At 41.7% G+C, this 18,877-nt stretch overlaps 1 protein-coding gene and 1 long non-coding RNA gene across 2 annotated transcripts in view; one reads left to right on the forward strand and one right to left on the reverse strand.

Moving 5' to 3' along the window:
* LOC307215612 overlaps positions 1 to 18,877 on the forward strand; it is a 44,485-nt gene that overhangs the window by 3,775 nt on the left and 21,833 nt on the right. The window lies entirely within an intron of this gene.
* The window catches only part of DSCAM (DS cell adhesion molecule), a 331,349-nt gene continuing 324,972 nt past the window's right edge, over positions 12,501 to 18,877 (reverse strand). Inside the window, exon 33 of the mRNA XM_079974881.1 lies at positions 12,501 to 14,993. Within this exon, the coding sequence (XP_079831007.1) occupies positions 14,653 to 14,993 (341 nt within the window). The 3' untranslated portion in view covers positions 12,501 to 14,652. The remainder of the gene's footprint in view (positions 14,994 to 18,877) is intronic.

Consider the following 18,877-nt stretch of genomic DNA (forward strand, 5'->3'; position numbering starts at 1 on the left):
GGCTTAGTTACAGTGATGAAAGTTCCTAAATTGTTGGTGTAGGAACACAAGAATGGCTTCTAAGAGACATGTGGCTAAGCTGCAGCAACCAGCTTAGCCTCTTTACAAGCTGAGCTTCTCAGGTAGACTGATGCACAACAATAGGCTTGATTAGCCTCCTCCCCAGGTGAGGGGAAGTGACCTAGCTAAGCCTGGCAGGACAGAATACTCTATGGCACTAACCTTTCATGCATTCATTACACTTAAGCATGTTGGTTATATTGTATGGTTATGCTACAGAACAACCATAGAATCAGAACTGTAGAGTTGGAAGGGACCCTGTGGTCATCTAGTCCAACCTCCTGCAATGAAGGAATCTTTTGCTCAATATGGGGCTCAAACCCATGACCCTGAGATTAAGAGCCTTGTGCTCTACTGATTGAGCTACACCAGCCATCCAAAATAGGTCTGCCTAGTGCCATCATTAACATCCTTTCACTGCCAGGTAGGGTTGCCGCCTGTCCTGTATAATACAGGATTGTCCCGTATTTCAGTGTAAAATTCTATGTCCTGTATTGATATAGTTTTGTCCTTTATTTCAGGTCTTCTCTCTCTCTCTCTCTCTCATTAGGGATCCTCTCCAAATGCATGTATTTGAAAGGGTGTGGGAAAGGTCATGTATTTAAGCTCAGGGTAGCCAAGAACAGACAGATTTACAAATTCATGTGTATGCGTGTGTATGTGTGCTAAATTCCAGAACGGCCATCCTGTTACACTACAATAGATTGTAAAGGATTGCTTTGAAGTCACTTTAGCACCAGACAGAAAAAAATCGCCATCCCCGCTCCCTTGTCCTACATTTTGCCAGAACAAAGGTTGCAACCCTATTGCCGGGTACAAAGCTTCTCTCTCCTCCTAGGATTTTGATAAGATTATGATGCATTTGCTGCCTATTGCATTGTATGGGTTTTCTTTTTGTGTATTTTATTATGATTTTACGTAATGCTCCTTTTTTGGGTATATTTCTTGGAGATTCTTTAAATGTCAGGTGACTAATAAACTAAATAATGATTTAGAAAGTTAATTAAGCAAACAATGCAATTTTAAAACCTGACATACTGTACTGAGCAACACCTACCATGGAAGACCACAAAACACAGTGAGCTGGTGAAGGTTCATGAATGAAGCCTTTGCAACATACACAGAAGAAAAGGGGGTGCCACATAGTTGCCTAAGCAAGATGCTGCCTTTCCTGGCCTTGGGCTACAATTCCCAAGCAGGAATGCAAGAAGGCATGTGTGCAAACACAAATCAGTTCAAAACCAGTCCCAAGTGTTTGCCAGTGGCACGTGGAATTGGTGATTCAGTAACAATTCAAGCGGGGAGGGCGGGGATTGTCCATTACTAGCTATAATGAACCTTGAAACCATTGGATAGTTGGGCAGCTATGACTAAGAAATGGATGACATCCCTCCTGCATCAGGCCTTGAGCTTCCAAGATACCGTAATAGTGTGATGTTGGATACTTCCCAGTAGAGTTTGGGAGCAGATTGATGCAGCAGCAACTTTTACTCCCTGGTTTTTGAGAAGAAATGTAGGGGGGGGGGGAAAGGAGAGGGGGACAACAAACACATTATTTGAAGCAAATCAATTTGCAATTACTAGATTAATTAAAAAAGGCCCCTGTCAAAAAAAACACCTCAGCATGATTAAACAAAACAATTCATTATCCTCTTCTCTGATTAAAATTAAATTAATTAAAACAATTCCATTTACTTTAATTTGCCCTGCAGAAGTAGTTTTGCAATTCAGAACTGTTTTTCCCCCTTAACATACAGGACAACTTGCCAGCCTGCAGTCCTATACCTAGAGAGTAACCAGCCTCAGAGATCATCCACCCACCCTTCAGCCCCCTTACAGATGCCTACTCTGTGTGTAGATTTCAAGGGGTCAGGCCCAGCATTGCAGCCCTGCTTTCTATCAATCATGTGAAGCTCCTTCATTTATATAATGTGTGAAGGGGGATAGCAAGGCAATGTCATTGGTTTCTTAATTGTCATTTCTGATACACTAAAAAGCAGGTGTGGAGAACCTTTGACCTCCAGATGTTGCTGAACTACAAGTCTCCTTTTCCCTGGACATTGGCCATGCTTGCTGGGGCTGATGGGAGTTGTAGGTCAGCAACATCTGGCTGGCCAAATATTCCCCACACCTGCACAAATGGCTCTTGCTTTTCATCCAATCCAAAAATACATCCAGAACACGCAGGACATCCCAGAGGTTTGCTGCCATGGCAACAACGTTACTTTCAGCACTTCAAAAAGGTTTAATATTGGCTATTAAAGCTAGCATACTTTTTGTCCTTAAACTGAACCTTACAGCAGTCAATAAAATGTGACAAGGTCCTTTGGAGCTTGGGTACGTGAAATGTCAGGCCCATCTGATGCTGATTTCGAAAATTCATGGCAGGAAAACCTGGTTCACTTTCCTCTGCCCTTATAAAGCGGGGGGGGGGGGGATACCCAGGGGCTTTGCTTTTCAGGGCTAACCAACGCCTCTCTGGGCTCGTATTCAGAGGTCCCACTGCTTGAGGCAAACAGACTCGTAATTTCAGGTGTCATGTAAGGAAGGCAAAAGCACAAGAGGAGATTTCATCAAATGCCTCTCGCAGGAAAAGGTGGTGCTGGTCAGGCCTTGAAACTAATGTTGGTGAGCCAGGTGCAATGAGTAAAACCAGGGATAGGGAGCCTCAGTCCAGGGGTTGTTTATATTCCCCCAGGTCTCCCCCTGGTCCCCAGGACCCTCCCCAGGCTACACTTTCTCCTTCTACACCAGCCATGCTTTGTACTCCCCTTGAAGAAACTATCTTGTGATATATAGTAGGGAATCTTTGGGTCTTTCCTCCCCGCTCCCTATGTGGGTGATTTGTTCTATTTATCAAGGAGGAGAGAAGCAGTGTGTGTCAGCCACAAGACAAACACAGAGAAGGTTGATTGGGGTCGAATTCAGCTTTCAGCAGCAATTTTGAGCAGGCACATGAATTCCATAAAGGTCTCCAAGGCACTGTAGCAAAGATAAAGCAAGGGACATGAAGTGAACAGCTAATTGGATTGTGCTTTGCCTCAGATTTATAAACTTCACCCAGCATTTCCCAACCTGGTGCCCTCTGGATGTGTTGGACTATGACTCTCATCAGCCTCAGTCAGCATGGGTCCAGGTGGGAGTTGTGTTCCATAACACCTGGCATAAACTAAAAATAAAAATAAAAATGCAAATTACTGCAAAGTTTGCATGAAAACTTTGAAATGTGTGCATCTTTTTAAAATCTTTCATATTATAGATATTTTAGGGAGGGTTATCTGAAAGCTGTCTAGCTCTTTCATATGATTTGTCCTTGAACAGTTGGATTCAAAGGAAACAAAGCTTCACAGAATGGGCTGCATATTTTAAAACACAGCCTACTTGGATTTTGATTTGCCATATAACTGATAATCCCTTGTTCTGTGTGTGCAGCCAAAGGCAGGCTCATTGGTTTTCCCAAATGTCTGGCATACAAGGTTGGCAGAATTTTCTCATCTTGGTGGATTACCAATTGTCCAGGCTTGGATAAAAGGCCTTGTCGCATTTGCCCCATTGAAACAAATAGTATATTGGTAATATAGTAGACTTGAAGGTCACAGTTGAGAGAGGGTGCTTCTCAGTTGCTAGCTTTATGGCACTGAAAGTAATACCCATAGATACTGAGTGACCTAAAAGGAAATGCTGAAATCCAGAAATGGAAGTTGAAATCTGACCTGAATATGGACCATTATTTCATATTGCCTGTCAATTCACTGGCAAACATCTAAGAGAGTCATTGTGGCATAGGCGCCAACTCCTAGAGGACCAGGTCCCTTTGACCATCCCAATAAAATATTTGAGCGGACTGCCCCCCCCCCCAAAGTTGATGGGCATTGCTGCCTTTCTTTCTTTTCTACTTTTGGACTTTGGTTCTCAACAAGCCCTGTAAGCGAACTTGTAAAAGGTTGCTGGATGGCAAGAGAGCTGGGATTGGGCAACACCCCTTCCTCCTGATGTTGTTTCTTGTGGCATGCTCTAGTTATCTCCCGCTTGGACTACTGCAATGCGCTCTACATGGGGCTACCTTTGAAGGTGACCCGGAAACTGCAATTAATCCAGAATGCAGCAGCTAGACTGGTGCTTGGGAGTGGCCACTGGGACCACATAACACCAGTCCTGAGAGATCTGCATTTAAAGCCCTAAACGGCCTCGGTCCTGTATACCTGAAGGAGCGTCTCCACCCCCATCGTTCAACCCGGACACTGAGATCCAGCACCAAGGGCCTTCTGATGGTTCCCTCATTGCGAGAAGTGAGGTTACAGGGAACCAGACAGAGAGCCTTCTCAGTAGTGGCACCCACCCTGTGGAACACCCTCCCTTCAGATATGAAGGAAATAAACAGCTATCCTATCTTTAAAAGACATCTGAAGGCAGCCCTGTTTAGGGAAGTTTTTAATATTTAATGCTGTATTGTTTTTAACACTCAATTGGGAGCCGCCCAGAGTGGCGATTGTGATTGGAACTAAAACACACATACTTTCAACAGCAAGAGAAGCTCCCATTGACAGTCCCAGTTGCAGTCCATTAAATCCCTCCCAAACTTGCAATAAAAGCCAGGGGAGTAGGGAGAGGGAGGAGGGACATTGTCCAGAGCTTGGCCATTTACTTTAAAGTTTCTTTTCTGCTACCCTCCCACCCACCCTCTCATATCATCAACCTTGTCTGGTCCCCACCCAATATTTTCTTCAAGGTGGGGCCTCTGAGCTGTGACAATGGTGTTATACTGGAGCCAGTGGGACTCAGGTTGAACTTCCCCCTCAGCCGTGAGGTTCACTGAGTTGATGCTGGCCCAGTCACTACCTCTCAATCCAACCTACCTCACACGGCTGTGGTGAGGATAAAATGTTTGTGTGTGGTGGTGGAGAGAACCATTTATGATGCTTTGAGCCCCTTGGAGGAAAGGTGGGCTTTACATGCAAATAGTAAGTGTCTTTTGAAATTCTTTATTTCTAATATGGCCATGAAAAGCATTTAATTTAAAAGCCATTTAAATATGCTTCATTTCTTTCTCTCAGTCTCAATGCTACATGAATTTGGGGATCAGTTCTGTGGGGACAAGGAAAGCATGAAACCTTTACTACTTCAAAGGCCACTTTACCCCCCCCCCCTTAAAAGAGCCTTGAGAACAATACAGCAGGATGTTAAATGGTTTCTAAGCAGCAAGAGTCTTGTCACGTTTCATGGGATAGCATCAGCCTTCCGCAAGCATTGCCTTGGCTTCCAGGCTTTCTGCATTGCTCTTCCTATCAATACCAGAAAGATTTTGCCTTCAGGAGTGATTTACTTTGAGTTGTTTACCAGCAAATGAGCGCTTAATGAACAGACCACTCCAGCCACTTTGGAATAGTCCATAAAACACCTGCTGTTTAACTATTCTTTAGACGGGGGATGAATGTACAGCTGGCTTCTTTGTTTTATTAGCATCAGGTTGTTCCTCAGCAGCAGCAGCAGAAACAAAGTGCAGCAGCGTCTCTGTGTTTATTACAATGCTTAGCAAGTGTCTTCTACCTCTCAGCCTCATTAAACTCTCATTTTCCATGAAGGCCTCAAGGGTGCCATGAGGGAACTTCTTTTGGACACAGGGAGGATCAAAGTAAATTTGATTTTTAAAATCATTTAGCTTGGCACTACCTAGTTGTTGTACCTAAAACAATAGCCAGGGTGGGAGGCCTTGAGCACAACTGGGTTAGTGTCAATGGGAGTTCATCTTCCATTGCTAATAGAAGATGTGTGGCTCATGTGTGGAATTCCAGCTGAAATCATGGCAAAGGTAAAAGGATAAAGTTCTCTGCCTTGGTACCAATATAGTGTAGAGATAATCTATGCCAGCTTTCCTTCTCTTTTTAAATTATGCCATGCAAAACTGCACGAGAAAAATCATGCCTCATTTGGTCTTGGGAGCCCACATTTGCAGTGCCTGAAGTTGAACTTAATAGACTGTCCCTCACAAATGTAGCTGGTTGAGGAAACACTGACCCATTTTCAACTGGACTTAAAGAGGACTTGGGCTTGATTTGATTTGGGTTTGTGTTGATGAAAATGGAGAGAGGGCAGGAATAAATCAGGGGTGGGGAACCACCAACCCACCCTAACTAGGCCTGGCACAGGACCCAAATCGGCTTGTGAGGAGGCTTTTCCTAACCTACCCCACCTGCCCCACATTTGATGCTATAAGTGATATCAGATGTGGGGCAGGTAGAGACGTAGGTACCAACAAACAGTTAGGAGCCCTAACATGTGCTCTTGATTGTTCCTTAGCAAGGGGGATGGGGCTTGCTGGCACAACCAATTAGCTGATGGTTGGTGACAGCAAGCCCATTTGGATGGGCTGCATTTTTAAGTTTCTAATGAAGAACACCATAGCACAGTCCTGCCCTGCCCTGCCCTACCCTAAGTGGACTTGCTCTTGCCACTGATGAGTTGATGGGCAGTGACAACAAGTCTGCAGAGGTCAACTTGGATCTTCCTTTGCAGCATGGCATGGACTCAAGCCATGCTACTCAGGAAAAATGAGTCACCCAGTGTCAGGTGATTTCAGGTGACTGAGAGGTAAACAGGCCTGGTCACCTGTCAAAAGTGACCCACCAGGGGACGGGGGACCAGGGATCTCACCTGCCGACAGAAGAAGCACACTGCTTCCACCCATGGAATCCTGGGAACTGTAATTTACCCACCACAAAACTACAAGTCCCAGACCTTCCACAAACTACAGTTCCTAGAATTCTTTGGGGAAAGTAATATGCTTTAAATGTATGTTGTCTGTGCAGCCTAAATCTCATGCCATGTCAGCTGGGCTGCAAAGTCTGCAAGACCCAAAGGCAGCCCTCACTTAGGTAAAGTGAGAAGCAAAATCTACATCTGAAACTTTCTCCAAAAAGATGTTATCACAAAGCCTGCAATCCTTTCCTGCAGCTGAACTCACCAGGTGATCAAGAACTTTGACAAACAAATTGATGTTTGTCTTTGGAGCTTGGCAGGAGCACAGCAGCTGGCAAAATAACAAGGATGAATGATCAAAACTCATTTCCTAAGGGAACAACTGAGATTCAGATTGTCCTAATCTAGCCAAGGCTAGAACATGGTTAAACTGCACTAATGAATAGTTGAGGGTCAATTAAATAATTTGGCATCATTGTTTCAATACAGTCATGTAAGTCTACATCAAAATTCGCTTTCTGCTAGCCTCTTAAAAGAAATCAAGCATTCTGAATAAAACACACAAATCCCACACAAAAATCAATAAGGAGACCTGTACAAAAAGCAAGCAAACAAATAAATCCAATTAAATTTGTTTTTGGTGGTAAATCAGCATCAGCAATGCAGTGGGATTTTTGCCATGATCCCAAACACATCCGCTCATTAGTGAACTGCCACTGATTATGCAACTCTCCCAGAAGCAATCAGATTTAGAATTGGGCCATTTATTTACTTAAGTATAATATGTATAAATAGACATTTAAAGAATGCAAATCAATGCTGTATTAATACTGTAAGAGGGTAATAGAAAACCACCGGTCCTTAAATCATATGACGCTTGCCAAAGGTCCTGATTTAGCCGATGAGGCTGGTTTCTCCCAAGCCACAGCCAACTCACATCTGATGTCAGGTGTGGGGCAGACAAGCCAAATGTCTAATGAAGCAATTGGAAACCTTAAGGCTCTTGTATGTGGCACCTTCCAAATTTATCACCAAGTGCAAGCTCCTCTGAAACCATTTCCACACAGGAGCTCCTGATTGGCTCTCCCAAGCAGCTGTATTTAACCCCTAGCCAGCCCTGAGCTACACAGGAGGAAATGCTTGCTGAATCTCCCTTTCATGAACTGGTTTGACAAGTAACCATTAAAATTGCCAAACAGACCTGTAAAAAGTGTATATTCTGTGCGACTGGAGACAGGTCCCTGTCAATCTGGTGCCAATGTTATTTGCCATTTCAAAAGAATGGCTCAGACTGGCCAGGAAAAGGCAGTTAGCAGATATTGGAAGCATCCTGATTCACAGGTGACAAGCCATACTCTCAATTTCTGTAGTAGACCACCACCTCTTGTGATGCATCTATTGCAAGGTTATGATGTTTCATGGTGGTCTCTCTGTGCAGGTGGGCAGGCACTTCTGAGCGTTTAAAGACTGTAAGCTGATTTTTCTCTGGGCTCTTCACCTCCTTGTATGGGGCTGGGGAGACGTGGCTTGCAAACACATCAATAAAGGTCAACAGCTTGCCTTGCTTTCTTTGTTGTCCCATTGCGTTATCTCTGACCAGAGACACAAGGGATATGTTTTCTCTTGATTGAGGGGGGGGGGGGGAGCTGTAAAAGCCAAACTCCAATTTCCCCATAACAATCCTAAAATACCTAACCAACATACAGAACTACTTATACCAGGTCAGATTTATGTATTCAGAGACATTTGGATTAAGTATTCTGCACATTTGGATGAGCTTTCCTGCCTAAATTATTTTGCCGTGATTGAAGAACTCAGGAAATGCAGAGAAACTGAAGGGGACAAATATCTCCACTGGGCTGAGTGGCTGCCGGAAGGATGACTAGTAATCAAAGATATATTTTTGTTTCTTATGTTCTCAAGATATATTCCTGGAACAATTCTTAAGAAAATGAGATCCCATTATGATGATTGTATATACAGTGGAAAGTCATCTAAAACATCCAAGAAAATTTTACAATTATGATGCATGAAGGGAGCATGAATGTTCCAAATATAGTTTGTATTGAAACAGTGCTCTGGCAGTGGTTATATCAAATTGGCTTGAAGATTCTGCTTATGTTTTTGTGGTGGTGCTTATAATACAGAAATGTAGGAGATTCTTTGACTTCACTCCTTGGATTTAAAAGCCACCCCCGCACTTAAAACCCAATTAACTACTTATTTGGATAGGGGAGGGTTTTTACTTTGAAGACTCTCCCATTAGAATGCATTTTTGCAAATGACTCCATCAGAAAAAGAATTATCTTTGGAAACAGTTTCATTTGTAAAGATAATGGAACTTTTAATTTTGCATGTTTAATAGAAAATAGGTTCTTTTATTTATTGTGATGGAAATCAGGGATTGGGAACTCATGGCTCTCCCGATGTTTCTGAACTCCAGCTGCCATCATGCCTACCCAGTATAGCCAGTGGCCAGTGGCCACAGGTTCCTCACTCTTGAATCCTCAAAATTGGTAATCTGAGACCTCCCATATTTCAAATTTTCCAATAATGCATTTTTCCTTCTAGGATGTTAGGCAATTAAATAAAAAAGGTGTGATCAGCCTTTCAGAAGATTCCTGTGTCAACAACAGGTACCATGAGACATTTAAAAGAAACATACTGTTATGAAACCCTTTTTATGGATATGAAAATTTACCAGGCTGAAATGGCAAAGGGATTTGGGCTATAGAATCCTAGAAAAAACCTGGGAACATGTGCACATGAATTAGTACATAATTTCCACAGGTTGGAAAGAAGACCACACTAATAATCTATATGCTTCAGGGCTTTAGAAAATGCATTTGATGTATAATGATAATTTTTGGACAAGCAAAGGATTTTCATATCTGCTGGAGTTTCATATACTTATGGAGCTTAGGAAATGAATAATAAAGATTATTAAAAACCAACTCTGGGTATGATTTACCACTGGACCCTCTGACTGCATTTGATGCCTAACAAGATCAGCAACAGATAATTATTCTCCCTCTCACTGACCAGTTAAATGGAAATCAAAAATTTGATTAAGAAATACAGATTACATTGTTGTGAACAAAATCAACTTGTATAACTAGATATAGTAAAGTAATATAAAAATTAAAAGAAACAGCTTTCAAGATTGACTTTATTTTTTAATTTTTGGAATATCAGATATGGACAAAATGTACCTTCAAATTATTGCTTTGTTAATGATTAAGGGAATTTAATATTGCATTTTGTAATATGCTTTATTAATTTTCTAAAGGTTTCGTTCTCCTTTTCTTTTAAAGGACAGAATAAAGAAAATGTAAAAGAATAAAGATCACAACCTTTATGGTCTTTTATATGCGCTCTGCCAGATGTTACATGTTTAATATGGAAAAAAGAGCACAGCATATAAAAATGTGCTTGCAGGTTCAAAGATGCAAAAGTTAAGTTTCTTTGTTCTGCTCCCTCCCACTTCACTAGAATTCCCCCCTCAATTAAACTGATTTCTTTTCTTTTTTTTAATAATATTTATTAAAGATTTTCAAATATAACAAAAAAAAAAGAAAAACATCCAAATTCAAGGCCTTATTTTCAATATCATTTTTCCAGGACTTCCCCCTCCCCACCCCCTGTTGTATTCCAATTCTTTCAAATAGATTCAACAAATTCTTACCCCAAATTTTAAAATTATTATCATTAACCCAATTTAAAAAAATATTTTCCCATCCCCTAAAATCGACCTGTTCCCTTCCACGAGTTCCCCTCTTTAATATAAGATACAGATTAACATAAAAGAATTAAAGAAAGAATAAAATATAGTTTAACACCCTTTGGATTCCAAATTTCCCTCCCCCCTTTCCCAGTTGCGTTCCCAATGTCCATCAAATCCACTGTCTCCTAGAGCTCCCACATCTGAACCATAGTCTAAGCCATAATCCTTCACCATTCCGCTTTGCCGTCTTTTTAATAATCTTTACCGTCTTTTAATCATCTTTAATTTCAAATGTCCAATCTTAGAAAGGGTCTATCTTCCAACTTTGTCCAGTTCTTGTTTTTCTTGTTGTTCTTGATGTTCTCTCTTCTCCTCTTTTTTTTCTCTCCCCCCCCCTGCTCTCCTGCACAAATGTTCTAATTCCAAAAAGCTTGTAATTCCTCTAGAGAGGCTTTGTAATTCAGGAACAAAACATTACGTCAAGTCCCTTCCATTCTTCAATAGATAAATCTATTGTCTCCTTTAGTGTGTAGACCTCTGTAGACAAAATAGTGTTCCATTTCTGCAGTTTCCCAGGAGATAAAATGTCCGATTCAAATTCCATGCCAGCGATACTTGTAATAACCCACAGCTCCTCTAGAGGGATTATAGTAACTCAGTTTCATTCCCGATCTCACCCACCAGTCAAAGTAACTTATTATTCCTTGTTTTAAACAGTTTATATCCAATTTATAACAAATGTAACCAGCAAAGTCCTCATAACAAAGTTCTCTTTTTGTTCTTCAGTTTTGGCAGCTCCTTTGACAGCTGTCAAAACCTCTATTTCTCCTCTCCAGGCGCTCTCACAGATCGCTCCCGGGGCTTCCGGGGGGGGGGGTTGTATTTTACTCTTCTCCTCCAGCCCAGCTTATAATTTTCCATCGCGAAATTAATATCTTTATCAAAAGAAAAGGTTGCGCTCGATCTTAGTTGTCAGGTCCTTTGCTTTAGCTTCTCTACAACAGGGGGGAGGTTGACTTCCTTTTTATACCTCCCCCGCTCGCTCCGAATTTAAGAAAAAATTTATTCCCCTTTTTAATCCAAGTTCCAATTACTCACGGGTTGTTCTTTTAAGTCCAGATTTTCAATGGAAGAAGTCAGCGCTCTCCGCCAAATGGCATGCGGCTTCGCTCGGCAGGGGAAGCGGAGGACTCACAGCACCCCCCCGTCACCCGCTCCGCAGCCTTTAAAAAGGCTCCTTCGCGTGGTCGGGGGGCGCAAACGGTGCCAGCCGAGTCACCATGCCCATGGGTTTCAGCGCCCATGGTTTTTGAGGGTCCCCGTGTCGCCGGCGCGGTAGAACCCAGCCCCTGCCGAGCCGACTCCCTCCGGAGCTCGGAGGGAGTCCGCCATTCGGCGATGGCGCCAACCCGGAAGTCTCAATTAAACTGATTTCTAAGAGTTCTCCTTTCCTCACTGAATTATACATGATGATTGTTTTTAGCCATAATGATAAAATATCTCTTACCGCTACAGAAACAAACCTGGGCAAGTCCCACATTCTACCCCTTGATATAGCCATGAATTGATTTCCACTAACCAAGTTGCTAGTTTCATCTGAACTGTGATTAGTGCTAACTACAGTTGAGGAAAACAAGCCAGGATGGAAACTATGGTTTGAAGTTGGCTGCTATTCCCAAGCCATATTTGATGCTAACCAGGTAACTTCAGTTACTTGAAAATGGTAGTTATTATGTTCTCCCTATAACTACAGTGGAGGAGAGAGTGCACATAATGTGAGGTTTATGCATGTAATACTAAACCACAGTTTAGTGTTGCATGTGAACCAGGACAAGGGGGCACTTTTGTGCTTTACAATTCAACAAGTGAAAATTTTAGGCTATTAAATAAAGTCATTATATTAGAGCTAGCTTCTTCCTGTGGAATGAGGAATACACACATAATCTCAAGACAGCTGGATATGCTATCTGACCTTGAAAAGTAAAACAGGGTGTTGTGGGCTTCCTTTTTAAAAAAAAAAAATCTGGCAAATACTGGATGCCACAGTGTCAAGGACAAGGAAATGGGTGGATTGGATCCATTTATCAAAAAGTTTCTCACACATTTAAAAGCAGGCTTAACAGATCAGAAATGCAAGTTCTGCATTCTCATGTGATCACAACTGATCAGGGTTTTCAGGATACAAAAATATGGGAGGGAAATAATGGTGAGGGAGAAATCATATCTGATGAAACCACATGGCTGCTTAATATATGATCAAGGAGCTAGGAAACAACCCAAAATTCAATAGAGAGGCCAATCAACATTCAGGGTTTGCTGTGCCTGAGTTTATGAGCTCTTAGAAAAATGGGTACACCTTCATTGTGGCTCCTGGCAGGGCTGGCCCTATCAGAGTGAGATCAGTTAACTCAGGTGGAAGATGCTGAAGGGAAGAGATTGATGGGAACATGTTGGAGGAGAGAGCTGTTTGTGCCATGCATGGCCCTGCCCTGCCCAGTTCTCCCTGCTGCTATTAAGCGTAGTGGCAGATTGAAATGATTCAGCTGCAGTCTGATCAAATTCTCTATATGAAATGAATGGTGTACTATTTTGCCTTTTGCCTCAGGCAGGAAAATGTCTTGGGCCAGCCCCGGCTGCTAGATAGATTCTAGAATCACAGTTGGCTTGGAGGGCTGCCTAGTAACTTTGATACCTATTGAAAACGTCAATACAGTCCAAAAGATGTGAAAGCCAGAAGATGAATTCAAACACATGTCAGATTGTCAAAACTAGGATCCTTTATTCATTTTAGTTAGGGTTGTCCTTAGAAGATCACTTGGACAAATATCCAAGCATGTTAAGCAAAGTGCTAGGAGTGTGGAGTAAAATTTGCTAATGCTAGAGTGTGCAATGTGTGGTCCTACAAATCAACTTTAGCTGCTGTGGCACAAGGTTTGCATTGTAACCTGCATTGTAGTGCTTGTGCACTAAGCAAGATAACAAAAACCATGTAAACTATGTCACAATGTGGAACAGAAAATGAAACATACATTTCCCCCTTGTTTTCTCTAGGGCTGGCACACTAGCCTAGGGAAAAGTGCCTTCCTGCGTCCCATAATATAACAATCCATTGGGATTTGAGCAAAAAAACAACAACAACCAAAAAAACCCACAGGCAACAGTACTTCATAGTATATCAGCACCCAGTGATCTAGTTCTGTGACCATCTCTGTTGTTTCAGGGGAAAGGGAAAATGTCTACAAACTTGAGAAGCAAATGTTGACATCAATAGCATCCATTTCAAAGACATCATACTATGAATATTCATCAGTTCTCATAATTGCATCCATTTAAAATTTGACTTTAAACAGCTTTTTCCCCCTCACAGAAAGTCCCTGAGAGATATTTTTTTTGCCTCTCCAATGGTTAAAAAAAGCTTCTTCCAGTCAAGTCAGTGTGCGTTTTAATTCTACAAAGTCTACAAGATCCAGTGCTAAATAAATACAGCCTAAGTGGAAACAAGGCAAGGCAATGCAAACACACAGATAAAGGCAGAAGACCCTTTTATTTCGCATAGACAAAATGCAAAGAGTGTCTCATTAAATTAATATAAAAAGAAAATAACTGCCAAAACCAAATTGCTTCCCCCTCCCTTCCCCACTTCACTGACTGACAGCACTCATCCTAATTAACAATAAAAGAAAAGGAAAAATAACTGATCAAGGACCCATTTTCTAGTTTAAAAAAAAATTGTGCAAAACATGACAAAGGGTTTTGTTTTTGTCTTTCTCAAATAAATATTCCTTCTAAATTCACAAACAGGGTGGTTTTTTAAAAAATTGTTTTCGTTACTTGTGTGTGATGGAACTCCCAGTTTAAAATATTTTATTTAGTCCCCATGCACTTTGTAGAAAATCAGTAAAAACACAAAAGCTTGTGAATATCAGAAAAACTGGACAACCTTTTCTCAAAAAATTCAGGAGGTCCAGTCAGATGAAGCTCACACTCAGACAGAAAAAAAGCAGGAGAGTCTTTGCACTGTCTGTAGGTTGCATTTGTGTCCCAAATATTTTGGCAATCTTCTTCTTTAATTATAAATATTGGAATTCAATAAAAAAGGTAGCTTTGATTGGATTTCTTTTTAAATAACCGTTAAGTATTTACAGCCACTGTCCAGCCATGCTCTCTCTTTGTTATACCAGGGTGTAAGATTTTGCGTAGGGATTGTTTCCTTTCAAGTGGCTCCGGGAGTCCAGAAGGGATTCTTGGGAGCTGCTCATTTTAGCTGCCTGTCCTAGCTCAGCTCCTTCTCGCTGAGGTAATGTTGCTACGGCACCAGGTTGCCATGACTGTACTTCTCTTGTGGATGAAGTCTCCATAGGTATTGGCTCCAAGACTGTTGGGCGCTTCAAGGTCCGGCTTTTCTGAGGTTCCAGGCAGGTCTGTCCTAAACCCAGGTCTCTGCTAGTGCCTGGAACACCTCGGTTTAACAAGAAGTCCATTCTAAGATACGGCGGCAAATGCATGAGGTCACCTGTTCAGGGAAGGAGGGGAGGGGAAAAGAAAAAGAGAGTTTCTTAGTTACTCTCCTGTATACAGAAAGCTTATATCCAATGCAGAAATAAGTATTATTCCCCTATCTAGTCACCCACTGTAAAACATAGCCTACCTTGTTCACAGCATCAGTTTTTCAAGAGATTAACATCAATTTAAAGAACTATTGATACATGAAATATGAGGACAACTTGAAGCTTATTTCAGTACAAAACTAATATGCACTGGGTGGAAAGCAGGCAACTTTCAGGCAACTTCTACCATTGTTGATGAGCAGGGCTTATCAGAATTTCCTGGTCAGAACTAAAGAACTATATGGTGCAGGGAGGTCCTGATCGGGTGCTGTTTTGTGGAAACCTTACCTGCTAGCTTTCTGCATGGTAAAAGCAGGAGATGTGACAGGAGCGATCATTAGCACCGCTCCAAGTTGTTGCAATAACACCTCCATTCCTACCTGGTCGGGGGGGGGGGGGCCATCTAAGCTCATTTTCTACTCTGGCTTGCTCCCACAGATACTGCAGCATCAAAACCTGGCCTGTTTGACTCCTGAACTGATATGCCAAACATCACCTTCATAGCAAACAGTTCACTGGTGCTCATGACACTTCCTGGTTTTGCTAAAGACTGCAAAAATGAGGGGAGGCCACAATATATGGCTCATCATGGGCTTGTTTGGTCAGGTGATAATATACACTACAAGCTTCATCTGAATATAGATAAGTTTCTTGCAGCTATAGAGTTTATCCATATTGAAAACAGTTTTAAAACAAATTAATCCTAGCAGTTCACTAATGTATCAATGTGGATCCAACATGCTTGTGTCTCAAGAGTTGGCTGCCCAAACTGCATCCATGTATAACAGAAATAAGCCAGAGATTTTCCCCGTACAACATATTCCTAATAATAGCACAGTTAGTTCCATGAGCTACTTGCAAAGGAGAGACTTGGAGGCTGGTCTGTGCCATAAACAGAGTTCAGTTAGAAACTGTGTTGAGCTAAACACATGACACAAAGTTTTTCCCCTACTGTCTAAACTTAATAATACAAAAAGCTGCCCAGTAATTAAAGATAAAGCAGATTCCTTAGTTGGCTTCATATAAGCAACAACTATGCTATTGTTACCAAAAAGACAAATAGTTCCTCTTCTCTTCCTCATTTACTGTCACAGAAAGAGAAAATCATTCAGAAGTTTGGACAGAATCTCTGTTTATTCCTGCAGGCTTTGCTTGGTGCCATATGCTTTTTTGCAGCTAAGTTTCCAACACAGATGTATGGTGCACTATTTTTAGAATAGTGTGCGCTTCTTGTCTTGGGAATAGATTAGCATACTTTAGCATTTACATAAGGCTACCCATTGGAAATAGAATAGTAAGGGCCTGAGGGTCTTACAATTGCCAATTTATATTTCTCTAATTCATTTCACCCTAAAATACTTTGGATGCATAAAAATTCATTTGAACTAAAACAAAAACACAGGAAGCAGCATAGAACAATGGGACTCAGGAAGAAGAGCCAGAGGTGAGACCAACATACTGAGGGTAGAATAAGCTTTTCCAGACCCCTCTTTTTCTTTAGCAAACTAACTTTTACCATGCAGAAAGCTAGCAGGTAAGGTTTCCACAAAACTAGGGAACAAAAAGACTTCGGGCCTATCAATATAAAAGACTTAAAGTGGTTTAATATCCTATCCAGCCTTCTGCAACCTATGACTCCCATGAGACCAGCTACCATGGCAGATGGTCAAGGATGATGGGATTTCTAGTCCCAAACATGTGGAGAGCACCAGGTTGGGGAAAGTCAACATGCTGCCTCCCGGGAACTCTATGTGCTATAGTCCTGTGAGAAGAGCTAGGGAATATTCTTTAAAAAGCATGAAAGTATAATTTTCAATATTCTTATTATGAAACTGTTATAAATCTAATATGTGTAATTTGCTTTTAGAATTTGCCTTAGACGGCATCTTCTTCTACAGCTGATTTTATGGCATAGCTATAGCAACATCCGAGGGAGTGGTCTGAGCTAGAGGGGTCTTATGGTACAGTTGCTGTTTCAGACTGTGACACCTAGGGATGAACACATGCCTTTTTTGTCCATTTCTGGCAGCTTCATTCATTTTGTTTCTCATTTGTTACTATCGCGTTCATTTTCTCTCATTCATTTCATTTCTACACTAATCGCAACAGAGACTAAGCCTGTTCTGAAGCCTATAGCTTTCAGGTTTTCCATCCAAGTGGCACGCAATATTAGATCTACCAAATTTCAGACAGACTGGACAAAGTCTTGGGATTTTATGAGTACCCCAAAAGAGGATGATATCCTTTAACAAGCTTCCCATTGCTTTATGCTTCGCCAAATGCATGAGAGCACAAACTCTCTAGGCGGCACAGACACACACACACACACACACACACACACCCCACACACACCAACCAACCATCCCTATGCATCCTGCCACCATCTTTGCTCTTGACCTTTGCATATTTAGTGCAAAGGTCTGAAGTCACATTCTCAGCAGATTCAATTTAGATATTCAGCTGAATGCATAAAAGGTTGGGAGTGGAAAGAACCATGTGTCTGGTGATGTTGGGTTGGCGTACACAGCCCCATGTCCCTCCACACAGTCTGCACACTCATGTATTTGGCCCATGAACAGGGCTCAGGCCTTGTCACTTTCAGAGCACTTGAAACTTTCTCCTCCCTGCAGAATATTATCTGGCTGTATCCATTTGCTAAGCAATGCAATACTTCTCAGCAGTTTCAGGAATCCTTCTGATGAGAGACAAATGGAGAAAATGAAAATAAACCATTTTGATTTGTTTTCCCTATTTGCTTCAATATTTTCAGTCGTTTCTCACAGAAACGAATGGGGATGCATTCATTTTAAACTCATTCTCGATATGAAAGCACACTCTGACATTATTTCAGCCAGAGCCACCAAACCGAGTGTGTGTGTACAGAGGATACGCATGTATCGGGCTTCATGCTAGCAGGGCCCTTAGCAAAAAAAAAAGTCATCTGGACATTTCTGAAGGCAGAGCACAAATCACAGAGGCAGCTCCAATGCTTCAGTGGTAGGCAGCACCATCGCTAAGGATCACTATTGCTTAATCCAGGCTTCCTCAACCTCGGCCCTCCAAATGTTTTTGGTCTACAACTCCCATGATCCCTAGCTAGCAGGACTAGTGGTCAGGGATGATGGGAATTGTAGTCTCAAAAAACATCTGGAGGGATGAGGTTGAGGAAGCCTGGCTTAATCACTATTGCTAAGTAATCTGAGGAAGGAAGGATGATCCCCCCACCTGGGACTCAGGAGGAGCTCTTCCCAGGTCAGCAGAGAAAGCAAGAGAAGCCAGATGAAGGAGGTATGTTTGGTATGTTTGCTTAAATGCTTTCCTCATGTCCACATTATTTCATTCACTCCCCAAGTGTGCTGCCCTACAGAATAAACCACAATTAGTTGGCTTTGGTATGTTTTACTTGGAAGTAGTTCCCTTGAAATAATGTTTTCCTTTCTGCTGGGGCAAATGGTGATATTGCAGACCCCCATCCCACAGTTTTCCATGTTTCCCACAGAGCCGGCACTGGTCTACTTGTAATCACTGGGCTGTTATTTATGAATATGTAGTAACCATAAAACAAAACTATAAAATACAAAATGAATCAAATACAATAATAAAACATTTACTTACTTACAGCTGCAGCAAGTTAAAATTCCTCTAGCATGTACTTTAACATAAGTTTTTTTTTATAATCACAGCTGGCAAAATGTTTTGTGCTTAGAGATATATTGAATCTGCACATAGTTGTTGTATATTTGTATCTTACTTTTCCTTCCCAGGCGCTCAAGGCCATGAACATTTGCCC

The sequence above is a fragment of the Podarcis cretensis genome (genome assembly GCF_951804945.1).
Source record: "Podarcis cretensis genome assembly, chromosome: 4".
NCBI lineage: Eukaryota > Metazoa > Chordata > Lepidosauria > Squamata > Lacertidae > Podarcis > Podarcis cretensis.